Source organism: Balearica regulorum, chromosome 1, assembly GCF_011004875.1.
Source record: "Balearica regulorum gibbericeps isolate bBalReg1 chromosome 1, bBalReg1.pri, whole genome shotgun sequence".
NCBI lineage: Eukaryota > Metazoa > Chordata > Aves > Gruiformes > Gruidae > Balearica > Balearica regulorum.
The window spans coordinates 160810743-160823052 of record NC_046184.1 but is presented as its reverse complement, the minus strand read 5'-3'; the positions used below and the strand labels follow the sequence as shown (position 1 = coordinate 160823052).

Here is a 12310-nt window from a genome sequence, read left to right as displayed (position 1 = left end):
GTGCCTTTTTTTTTAAAAAAAAAATTCAAACATCTTATTTTTATGAAAGATAAAGGTAATTTTAGTAAGTAAAAACCAACTCATTATTATGCATAAGCAATTCCCAGCCTGGGCCTGGATGAATTATGATTATTGTTGTTACTATTAGAGCAATAGTGAAATAGTGAGAAAAGCTGTGGATTTATAAAATATTCAAGATAGAGATGTGGCCGTACAACTTGTAGACAGAAAATGGGTTCTTAGTATTTTAATATGCACAGTTATAGGATGTTACTTCTGCACTCGCCTTGTTATGCTTATTTTAAAATGATAATTCTTAGCACATCCCTAGCTTTTTAATATACTCCAGCCTTTGGGTTGTCTTGTGCCATTGATTTTAGGCAAGCTACTGATTGTTCTTCATAGGGAAACCTATTGATTTTTTTTTTTTTTTTTTTTTAAAGTCCGTGGTGTCACATGGCTCGTTAAGGGATGTGGTTTTGATATTAAGCCAGTCAGGTAACAGCTCCCAAAACCACTGCCCCTGCAGAAGCGGAGCCTCTGGACGCTACGCTTGGGTGGTGGGCACTGGAGTCCTGTGAGCTCCCAGCTCCTTGGTACACCCTTTCCCTCTCCCACTTCTTTACTGGAATGAAGCCTGTGGCACACCCCTGATGCGAGCCACAGCATGTTCCCGATCTGGATAATTAGCAGTAGAAAAGTCATTCTTCTGCTAAAACTTTCCATTACCCGCCTGAAATGTGGCCCTACGCGTTAGGCTAGGCTAGTTGTAGAGGACAAAGGCAGAGATATGAAAAGTCAGAAGTAGGTGCCATCCTTGTGGGATGAGGGGAGTAACGGAGTGCTGGGAACTTAATCTGTTCGTTGTTACTATCCATTGCAGATAAGGAGACAGTTCATCGAAAATGATTTTTTTCGAGTGAACTCACAGGGGAAGTGCACAACTGCTTGCGATGTGCTTGTTGATAACCTTCGCTTCACGGGTGACAGGAGTTTCTAGGGACAGAGTTTCAATCCAATCTGTCTGCGCCCTCAGTATCAGGACTCTGACTCATATGTGAGAAAGTATTAAAAGTTGTATGAAGCAATTATTTCCCCTGCTGCCTGCCTCATCCTGCTGACAGAGTTTGTGCTGCCTTGTACCAGAAGGACTGGATGTCCACAGAGCAGCTCCTGAACTGCTCTGGGTTTAAGAGCTATGATGAACCAAGCCTTGCCCCAGAGGCTTGATACTGATGCATCCTCAAGTTAAAGCACTCAATTTTTTCTCTGTATCTGTTATGACGCAGCCTGCTAGCATAGTAGGTTTTTGCAAGAATCCAAAATGGACTCTTATTATAGATGTTGACCCAACATGTTGAATACTGCTGCATGTTGTGTACAATTGTCTGTTCTGTTTGCTTAGTATGTGCTATTGTCTCAGTCGGATTTCATATTTGACTTTTTAGTAAACCAAAAAAATCCAAGATCCCATTTAACTGAGATGATACCACAAGTTTGAATTTTTGTTCCTGCATCGATTCGTAGTTGAGAATCTGCCCGGTTCCTCCCTGAAACTATTCTTATCAGGAGTTCACAAGGACATGGAGCATTTGTTAAAAACGGAATGAAAAGTTTCTTATAGGCATTTTCTCCCAACTATTGTAGGTCCAAAAAGTGAAAGCTGGCCTCAGAATTTATTTAATTTTGCTAGCTAGGGCTAGATTAATCTGCTCACTATTTTCAGTGCTCATTCCACTGCGGTTTATTTTGGGTCATTTCATTTCAACAAGGCTTGATCTGTTTACAGCTCTTTCTATAGTAGCGTGACGGGGCCACACAACTCTTTTATAGTACGTTCATTGCTAACCAGGAGCTCGAAAAACGAGTAAATGAGGCACAGACATGAACAAGTTTGGAGAGGACAGTACATTTTTGTATGGTTGGATTATTTTGGAAAGTTTTCTGAAATAACCAATCTTGTGTGCGCTGTGGGTTGCTTTGCAGAGCTTGTAGAGATGGTGTGTAGTTGCCGTGTGCCTTCAGAGGTAAGAGCGGAGGGCTGGCTGGAGGCACTCTGCAGGCGTAAGGCGCTTCAGAAGCCACTGTCGTTGGGAGTTACTCTCAATCCTTACTTGAGGAGCACTTTTGTTTTCATAGGTAGATATTTCCCATCAGGTAGAGTGGTTTGATTTGATTTTGCTGCTTTAATTTTCAGATTTGCTCTATGAGCCGTTCATATACAAAATAGACTAAGGTTAAATAGGTCTCAGTTAAAAATGTCTCATCAGCCAACACAAAAGTGTATGCATGCTCATTGCCACGCTCTCATTTGACATTATGAAGACCTTATTCCCCCCGAATGGAAGAACCAGCTGCCTTCTCTGTCTACCAGATCATGACTGTTTCTGCTCATGCCAGCTGACAAAGTAACGTTTCTTTTCTGTACTTCATCAAACCGGACAGAATTAGTGACTTGCACAACAGAAGTCAGAGAGAAGGCACCATGTCCTGAAAATGGCCACATCTATACTAGCAGGTTAAAACAGCACAAAGAAGTGTTCCTGAGCGCCAAGCCCGGGTTTTTTTCTTAAATATTTAACTTTCTTGAACTCTTCTGGCCCCTGCCATTTAGCATGCTCCCAAGCAGTGGCCAGGCGCAGTTTGGGAAAAGGCTGTTCTCAGTAGTTTAATAGTGTGGAAATAGGTGTTTGCATTCCCGTCATCCTCGGTGCAGGAGAATCTTCCTGGACATGTTTAACTTACTCCTGTGCAGGTAGTTATTACATCCGTATAGCAGATTGGAGGCCGAATCAGCGGTGTTTTGGAGTCTGAGTAAAAAGTATAATGTTAATATTGACATTCTGGAACATTCAAAACCTGTCAAAGGTTTTGTAGGAGCGGTTGTGCGTGCGTATGCAGAGTCAGCATACGTGTGTACTGTGCGATGTTCTTGCATAGGGATCTTAAATGTTTTCTTGGCTATAGGAGGATATTCCTGCCTGGCAAAAAAGTTATAAAGCCCTTACTCCAGTGAACGGAGAGCTTAAGAAGTAGTTTTTAAAAAGTCACAATTTGGAGACTAACCTTCTACAAGTTGAGTGTGTCAAATGCGGTTTGACTAATGCTGTAGGTCCACTGGTCACAGCTCTTCAAATTGTGTGACTGTTTGTGAGCCGTGTCATCGAGGTGCTTCTGATCTCAGCAGGTCCTGCCCTGCAGCTGCACAACCTGCTGGTGCACCCTACGATTTCCCTTTCTGGGGGAAAATGTATCAGCGCGTCTTACGCTGCTCTACCTACATTTTGGTCAGCATGCACTGCTTCTAGAGGTGTGCTCCGTGTCCATCTTCTCCGACACAAGCCACCTCAGAGGTGACTGCCCACCTGTATTTTTGTTGTTTTTATTGACTCTTATTGTCTCATCACTGTCTAAAAATTCCTGGTTTCAGGCTGACCAGGAGCTCTCCTTTTGCTGCGTACCTTCAGATTTAGCTCCACGCGCTGCTTCTGAATTTAGCCTGCAAAAGTACTGGCTTGACTTTTGTTCTTTTATACTTGAATGGAAATAGTTCAAAGTTGTGCTGATGTAATAAAAACAGGAGGCCAGAAGGCAGTGAACTGGAATAAGGGTGAATGTATGAGAGAACACAAGCAGAGGGTGGCCACTTTAGATCCTTACTGCCATGAAGACACAATTATTTTTTAATATAATGTGTTTAAAAGCTGCATTTCTCTTAAAGAAGCCTTCAATTTGTTCTTCATAATGTAATGTCATTTATAAAAGCACTTATGTTATGGCAATACCAGATACTCTAGCCAAGATACCATGAGAGGCAGTTCAGAGTATTAATTGTATAGCAGTGATCTGTACTTAACAATGAAAATGCCATCACCTATTTTCAAAGTCTTTCTCTTTTTTTTGTGGCTAATAACCTTGATGATCAATCAGAGGTAGTGGGCTGAGGCAGAGCTCAAGGCCATCAGCTCCTCCCAGCCTGCTACATAGTTCCCAGGAAACACCCTGTATTTCATTAGTTCTTGCTTAGTTTATGGTGTAATATTTTGCTCAAAGGCATTAAACTATCATCAAAAGCAGTAGACCAATTAGTGTGACTTCTTTTTCCAGGGTCGTTGTACAAGGGAGAACTGCAAGTACCTTCATCCACCAACACATTTAAAAACTCAACTGGAAATCAATGGCAGAAACAACTTAATCCAGCAAAAAACTGCAGCAGCGATGCTTGCCCAGCAAATGCAGTTCATGTTTCCAGGGACACCACTACAGCCAGTGGTAAGTATATTTCTCTGATGGTGTTATTGGTAAGTAAAATTGAAGTAGAAGACTATATTGACCTGCAAATGTTCTCTACACTATTGTCAGTAAAAATAGTCCCCATCTGTTGACTTAAGGAATTGCCAAGATGCTAGAGATATGTTCATTTATATTTGCATTTGAAGATACAATGGTGTGTTGCTGTAGATTTGATATATTTATTTTTTTTTATCCCAGGCTCATTTGCCTTTTTTTTCTCTCTCTAGGCTTTTTGGTTTTTTTTTTTCTCCTTCATTCAGTTCATGTCAGGTTTAGTCAAAATTTGCAAGATTTTTACCTATAATCCTTCTGGAGTTGAAAATTTTGTATAATAATAATTGCTAGTAAGCTATTTGAGTAGGAATGCAAAGTTGCCCTCTCAGGAGTCTGTGGGTTTGAGTGGCTTTAAATAGAATTTAATCCCAGGGCCAGGAAAAAAGGTTGATGTCATTTTGGGTAGCATCTTCTTACTCTCTTGAAATTGGAAGTGTCTCAGAATAAGACAGAGAACCGCTGGAGCATGCACTTTACAAACTCAGCGTTTTATCTTAAGGTAATGCTTATTGTGCCTGGGACATTTTAAATCCAGAACTAGAGTCTTGCAGGCATGAGCAGTGTCTTTGTATATACGTGAAAATGATGGATTGCTCTGGGCTGCCTTTGCAGTTCTGTTCCTCATTGTACCAGACTTCCAGAGCATGGTTAGGCAAGTAATCTGAATTAAGCTTTTCACACATGGCTGCTAATGATGTTTTCTCAGTTTGATTGCCTGGTGTAAGGCACTGGAGTGGGATTTCTTTCTCTAACTTGAGGCATCCGGAGTGTTGGCATCAACTTCTGCATTGGGCTTCCAGGGTCCATTTATAGTTTATCAATAGACACGGGCACTTCTAATTACTATTCGCTTGACTTGTTTCAGACATCTGCATTCGGATTAGATGATTTGATTTTTTAAGTGCCTTTGTCTTTCCACGGGCTATCACAGGAGTCAAGTCTAAGCATCTCAGAGGAAGACTTCCGCATTTGGTCAGAGGAAGCTCACCCCAAATGCCTTTTTCAAATGTGTTTTTACACTTGAAACATCTGCTGTAACGTGGGAGGCATGAACAACAATTGGGTGTCAGGAGTCCCTGAATTTCTGGTCCACGTTCGTCAAAATGTATCTTCGTACATTGGCATAATGTGTTTTGATATTTCCTGCTTTTTAGTGCTTGAGTTTCCACTGGAAAAAGTTTTGATGAAGTAATAGATTCCACCTCTTAGTATTATGAGAGAAATCGAAGTGGCAAAATTGTACTTTTTTATACTCACCCATTTCATTATTTGAAATTTACAATTTCATTGATGTAATGCCTTCTGTACTGATTGCTGTGATAAAAGTGCTGGGTTTTGTTTTTCGGTTTCATATAAATTGCCAGATTAGGATGACTCAGTCTTGATCAAATGGATAAAAAGTGAAAGAAAATTCCACAGAAGTCATTTGACATGTGGATTTATTCTAAAAATTATATCTGATACAAAGCTGTTATTTATATTTTACATAACACATATTGTCCTCAACATAGTTGAACCGTTGTTTCATATAAATGTTCATTATTATGCTCTAAAGAATTTAGCTCACACTTGACATATAAACTGGGGTGTTTGTTATCAAGCAGTTTTGATCTCTGATAAAAACAGAGGATTATTCACTTTTAATTCTCTAGGGCAGTTAGATGCCATTTCCATACAGTTGGGTATCCTGGGTAATCTGCTGCTCAAAGCGTCTTCTTGGTACTAACTCACACTGATTTATAATTTAGTAATTGTTTCCAAAGACAAAAAAAAAAAAAAACAAAACCAAAACCGAACTAAACCTTCTAGCTCCTATGCTTTCTCTTGCGTATTTTCTACATACTGTGCATGGCTGGCTTCCCTTCTCCAACAGAGACCGTACAGGCAACCTTGATGAGAAAGACGCTCCTCCTTCATTAACTGTTTTTAAATCTTTACTTAGTGTTCTGCTGTTGCGGGGTTCATTTCTAGCTGCTGGCTTATTTGGGAACTTAATTTCTGACAAAGCTAATCTGAGATGTGTCCTGTTTTTCTGCATAGTTTTTCCTCATTTATAATTATAGCTTCACTCTCTGGGGTAAATGTCAGCTCTGCAGAACTAAAGCACTTTCCGGGTCTGACCGTGGTCTGACCATGATGATATTCTGCCTCCACCCCCCATGGAACTGGTGGTAACAAACCCACCATTCTGCCCTGGTAGCATCACACAAGTGCTCTTTCTTCTGGTCATGACTTCACTGACTCGCTGTAGGAAAGCATGAACCAGATTTTTAGACCCGTATCATTCCTTCCAATCAAATTTTTTTGTAAGATGGACTCTAGCTAAGCCTGAATAATCCCTTTCTAAATATTGTGTCCAGCTGAGATTATAATATTTATTCTGCTTGCCACTGGTGACAGCTGAGCACACAAACATTCACAAAGGTGAGGTTTTTAGATGTGTGAGCCATAGTAACGTATAATTGCAGGAGGTGGCAAAATACAGCATGCAAACAGATGGAAGTTACATGCCAAAGAGCTCATTATATATACTCTTATTAGAAATATGGCTTTAATATAGTTAATAACGCTTCACCTATGAAATCTGGTACTTTGAAAAATAGCCTGTTTTCCCAAGGAAAACAGATATTGAGAAAAGGCAGCAAAGTCTGTGCTATTTCTACTTTTAGATGTGTAAGTAAGCCTGCACTGTAAGCTGGACCTCCATAGAGATTCAGGTTCAAAGTACGACTTCCTTTGCATCGGCAACCTCTTTTCCAATAATAGAGCTACAAAAGCAGTTCTTCGTCTGCCGCTGGAATGTGTTACGTGATTAAAAGAAGAGAGTATGCTGTGTGTTTTGCCAACTATTTGAAATTTTTTCATTAAGAAAATGAATCAGCACCAGAAAGAACACACAAAAGACAACTAGTAAGCTCTTGATTAAGGGGTTGTTTTGTTTTTTTTTCATCTTGGTCTGTGTTTTCCTTTTGCAGCCCACATTTCCAGTGGGTCCCACAATAGGAACGAACACGGCTATTAGCTTTGCTCCTTACCTAACGCCAGTAACACCGGGAGTTGGCTTAGTCCCGACTGAGATCCTACCCACGCCGCCTGTCATTGTTCCTGGAAGTCCACCGGTGTCAGTCCCCGGTTCAACTGCTACCCAGAAACTCCTCAGGACTGATAAACTGGAGGTACTGTAGACACCACCGTGACTAGAAATTCAATCCTCGGTTAGACAGTGTGAAAGATCCTGGAGGGAAAAACTGTATTGTTTTAGAAACGATGCTTAAATTTAGTTGCTACAAATAAAGACCTTGTAACCAGGCAGGATTTCTATGCTTGCAGCCAGTGGTAATTAAACACTTTATTTTTAAGGCAGTGCATTCACTCAAATTTAATACACAGACATCAACATAAATTTTCATCATTCGTAAAGTTCATCTCCTCCAAAGTACCTCAAGTATGCATACGTGTAAAGGTATGCCTTGATGAAATATCTAACAAGCACATTTTTATTGCAGTATTAATTCTGTCCTGGTTTTTATGTATTGACATTAGGGGAATTTTGTAGCCTTTTGGATCGATATTAGGGGAATGGTATTGCCTTTCAGCCTTGAGCTACAAATGGCGATGTCAAACGTTACCAACCCTGCAGCAGGCAGAAGGGGCAAGCCCCCAGCTATGTGCAGAGCCTCCCGCGTGTCGATGGATCCCCGCATGGCTGGGCTCAGCGGAATCTGTGATCCAAGTACACGGGCAGGCCAAAAGGCTCTTGGAGAAATGAACGTCCTTTCCCAAAAGCACTAAGCACTAGTGTCCAGAGCACATTTTTTCTTAGGAAAATCAGCACATTCATTCTGACAATTTTTGAAAATTATTTTTAAGGAGGCTCTCCATTTTGTGTGTAGACTCCATAAAAGATACAGTGCATCTGATGCATATCTTCCCTCAGTCTCAGCAAGAGGAACTCCTTCCCTACCAGTGGAGCTGCAAGAATATAAAGTGTAGTCAGAAAGAGACTGAATATTTTGTGATTTCCCAGCTAGTTTTGCAGGGGCAGTTACTTCAGTAAGTATCCTTCCCAGGTGTTTTCTAGACAGGAAAAAGGAAAGGCGTTTGGGAATGCTTCTATTGCATGTCAAGTTCATTTAGCCGCCGTAGCGCAGAGCTACCTGAGGAGCCAAGCATGTAAGGGTAAAACAGATGCATTTCCCTCTCTCAGAAGAAGGTGAAGGGTTTATTAAATTGAATCCGCAGAAAAACTTGAACTAAGCGGGGAAGGGGGCAGATCTGTCTTTTGGGGGCGCGGGGCTCTCCCTGCCCTTTCGCATTGCACCGTGCTCTTCCCCTGCAACGCGTGTTGTTTTGCACGTAGGTGTGCAGGGAGTTCCAGCGGGGAAACTGTGCGCGTGGAGAGACTGATTGCCGCTTTGCGCATCCAGCAGACAGCACAATGATTGACACAAACGACAACACCGTAACCGTGTGTATGGATTACATAAAAGGTCGTTGCATGAGGGAGAAATGCAAGTATTTTCACCCTCCTGCACATTTGCAGGCCAAAATCAAAGCGGCGCAACACCAAGCCAACCAGGCTGCGGTGGCAGCCCAGGCAGCTGCGGCAGCTGCGACTGTGATGGTAAGTGCTGGCATATATGGCTGCCTTTTTTTGACAGAAGCTCTTTGATGCCTATTTTGCTTCAATTTAATGCTGTTCGCTTATACTTTCTTTTCTCTTTTGCCTCTTTTTTTTTGTTTGTTTGTTTGTTTTGGTAAAAGATAAGAATTTATAAAATTATTACTATTGCTTGATGGGAGGAAGCACTTTTTTTCTTTATGCCCTTATTTTAATGCTGTATTTCTATCCAAGACAGTGAAGCAAATGACACTCTATACCACTTCTGTTCTTTGCCTTGATTATACGTTAAATTTGCCCCTAGTATTTCCAAGCAGAAATAAAATTGATATGCTTGTGTCCCCTGGAAAATAGGGGCACATACACTGTTTTTGCTCTTTGATGACAGATATACATGTGGAAATTTGGAAGAAAAGGAAGAAAAGCAAAGAGAGAGCTTTTGCCTCAGAGATTGGTAGTAGAAAAGAAACCTGTATTAGGATTCAACTTGCCCCACCTTAGATGTCAGACAGATGACTGAGCCTAGCCTAGCCACCTTGGTCTCGGTTTATAGGTAGTGGAGAAAAACCAGCACATTCATCTGATCTACCACTGGTGCCTGTCTGAGGATGAAAAGAACCACCCTCTGCAGATACACGCCTGTCCCTGCTGACTAAAAAGTGTCAACTATATCTTTTTGAAATTCGGTTAGATGAATCTCACACCTAGAGACTTCTCTTGCCTCTCCCACTGTCGTGGGCAAGTTACCTGAATCTCTCTAAGATACAATTTTTCTATTAGAAAAACAGGATTTAAAAGTAGTAAACTGAAATGGGAATCATTAAGGAAAAGCATAGTAACTATAGTCAGAAAAAAAGATATTGAAGGAGGGCTTTCTATTTTCAGATATTTTAAGATCTTACTGAAAACTGTTCAGACAAGTCAGCCCATCCATTTACCAGTATTGTATACCTCTTAAGGTTGCTACCAGGAAAGTTGATAAATTTAAATAGAGTGGTATTGATAAAGTTAAATAAATCAAGCATGCAGGATCTGACTTGGGAGACCAAATTGCTGGCAGCAAATCAAAGAATCATTGTCCTCGTTGCTGGCAGTGGACAAATAATTAAGCAGATGTGGTTTGTGGACTTGTGGGCAGTGCATACAATAGTTATAGACAATACAGTTACTCTCTGGGTAAAAAGCCTACCAGAAACACAATGCAGTACAGTATATAACTACCCCAAGCTATTGTATTTAGCAAATTAGCATAGCCCAGACTTTTTGAGGGACAAAGGGTAAGTTATGGAATAAAGTAAACGTCCAAACAGAACATTTCTTAAGTTTTAATATTCTTTCTCTTACAGTATCCCCAGTCTCTGTTTCAAACTGGGTGATTTTTAGTTAAACTTTCCTGTGCTTGCAGAAATTGAATACCATCTGGAAATTAAAGCAAAGGAGATTGTTTTTTCATTCTAATTAGCTTCTATTGTGCAATATTTATTCTCCATTTAGAGAATGTAATATTTCTAGGCAATATACTAAAGAAGAAAGGAGAGAGATGGATTAATTTTTTTGGGCTTCAGTAATAGTTGGATATATATCCCATGATTTTAAATAAGCCATAATTGGAATTTTATTAGCCTCAAAGCAAGAGGAAGCATCTTTGGAAACACCAAATTGAAATGTTAGCATTCTAATGTCACGGGAGAAGGCAGCAGGGACCTGTCATTCAGGGTATCTTTTTGCAGAAAAATATGTACAAAATATTTTAATGGCATATTTAGACTACCAAACAGAAAAGATTTTTTACAATCCAATTGTTTTTTATTTAATATATATTTGAAACAATCAGAGTCAATGAAAAATCACCGGAATGGCACTAACAGCAAAAAAGTGGTAGAAAAGGCACATGCCTGTAAGGCCACCCAAGAATGACCAAGAATACTCAGTTGGATCTAGAGAGCAAAAGTAAGGCAGAAATACAAATACTTACCTGTAGCGTTCACTTGCAGGTTGCTCCCAGGTTGAAATTGTGTCCAAGAGGTTTTCCTTCCTGGCTGGGGAGCTGGCTGCATTGCTTTGGTCCAGAGGGTGCTCATATAGGTGAGCGTTGTGGATAAGGTTAGAGCACTGTAGGCAAAGCTTGTAAGACCATTGAAGGTCAAGGCATTCTGCAGCCCTTGTAGAAAATGTTCAGTCTATATTTCTGTACGTTGAAGTTAAGGAATTTTTACTCAGGTATCTTAGGTGACCCCATCATTTGAAGTAAAAAGGAAGGGGAAAGACATTGTGAAAGAGGCTGTAGGTCATGTACAGCTTAAATGTGAAGTCCTTTAGAAGGCAGTGTCATCTATCATTGTACTCGGGGAGCTCCAAATATTCATGTGGTGCATCAGACAGGATAAAAAGTTAGTGGAGAATGTACAGCATAAATTAAAATGTGAATTCATAGCTGGTGTTGGAAAGGACCTCTGGAGATTGTCTAGTCCAACCCCCCTGCTTTAGCAAGGTAAGCTAGAGCACATTGCCCAGGACATGCCTAGTTGGCTTTTGAAAGTTTCCAAGGATGAAGACTCCACAACTTTTCATGTCAGCCTGTTCCATGGTTAAATAATGCTTATAGTAAAAACAAAAAATTACATTGAAATGTAATTTCAGACCCTCTTGTCCTGTCACAGGGCACCACTGAGAAGAGTCTGGTTCCATCTTTACTCCCCCTTTACTCATACACTGATGAGATTCCCCTGCATCTTCTCTTAGGGTGAACAGTCCCATCTCTCTCAGCCTTTCCTCATATGAGAGGTGCTCCAGTCCCTTCATGGGACTGTTTTCTAGTATATCTAGTATGTACTGAGACCTCCAGACCCAGATGTAGTGCTCCACATGCGGCCTCATCACTGCTGAGTACACGGGACGAATCACCTCCCTTGACCTGCTGGTGATGTTCTTCCTAATGTAGCCCAGGACACTGTCAGCTGCCTTTGCTGTGAGGGTGCTTTGCTGGCTTATGTTCAATTTGGTGTCCACCAGGATATCGAGGGCCTTTTCTGCCAAGCTGCTTTCCAGCTGGGTGGCCCCCAGCGTGTCCTGGTGCCTGGGGTTGTTCCTCTCCAGGTGCAGGGCTTCGTATTTCCTTTTGTTGAACTTAGTGATGTTCCTCTGTGCCCATTTCTCCAGCCTTTCCAGGTCCCTCTGAGTGGCAGCACATCTATCTTGTGTGTCAACCACTCCTCCAAGTTTTACACCTCTAGTGACTGTGGCCAGCCTCCAGCTGGATTTTGTGTTACTGATCACAACCCTTTGAGCCTGGCAGTTGAGCCAATTTTCAATCCATCTAACTGTTTCCTATTTAGCCCGTAC

General features: G+C 41.0%; 1 protein-coding gene across 11 annotated transcripts in view; it reads left to right on the top strand.

Annotated features, from left to right (window-relative positions):
- The window catches only part of LOC104640428 (muscleblind-like protein 2), a 111421-nt gene that overhangs the window by 71208 nt on the left and 27903 nt on the right, over positions 1 to 12310 (top strand). For all 11 annotated transcript variants that reach the window (XM_075741235.1, XM_075741190.1, XM_075741171.1 and 8 more), the window contains exons 3-5: positions 4108 to 4272; positions 7323 to 7523; positions 8708 to 8971. In XM_075741235.1, coding sequence (XP_075597350.1) covers positions 4108 to 4272; positions 7323 to 7523; positions 8708 to 8971 — 630 coding nt within the window. The remainder of the gene's footprint in view (positions 1 to 4107; positions 4273 to 7322; positions 7524 to 8707; positions 8972 to 12310) is intronic.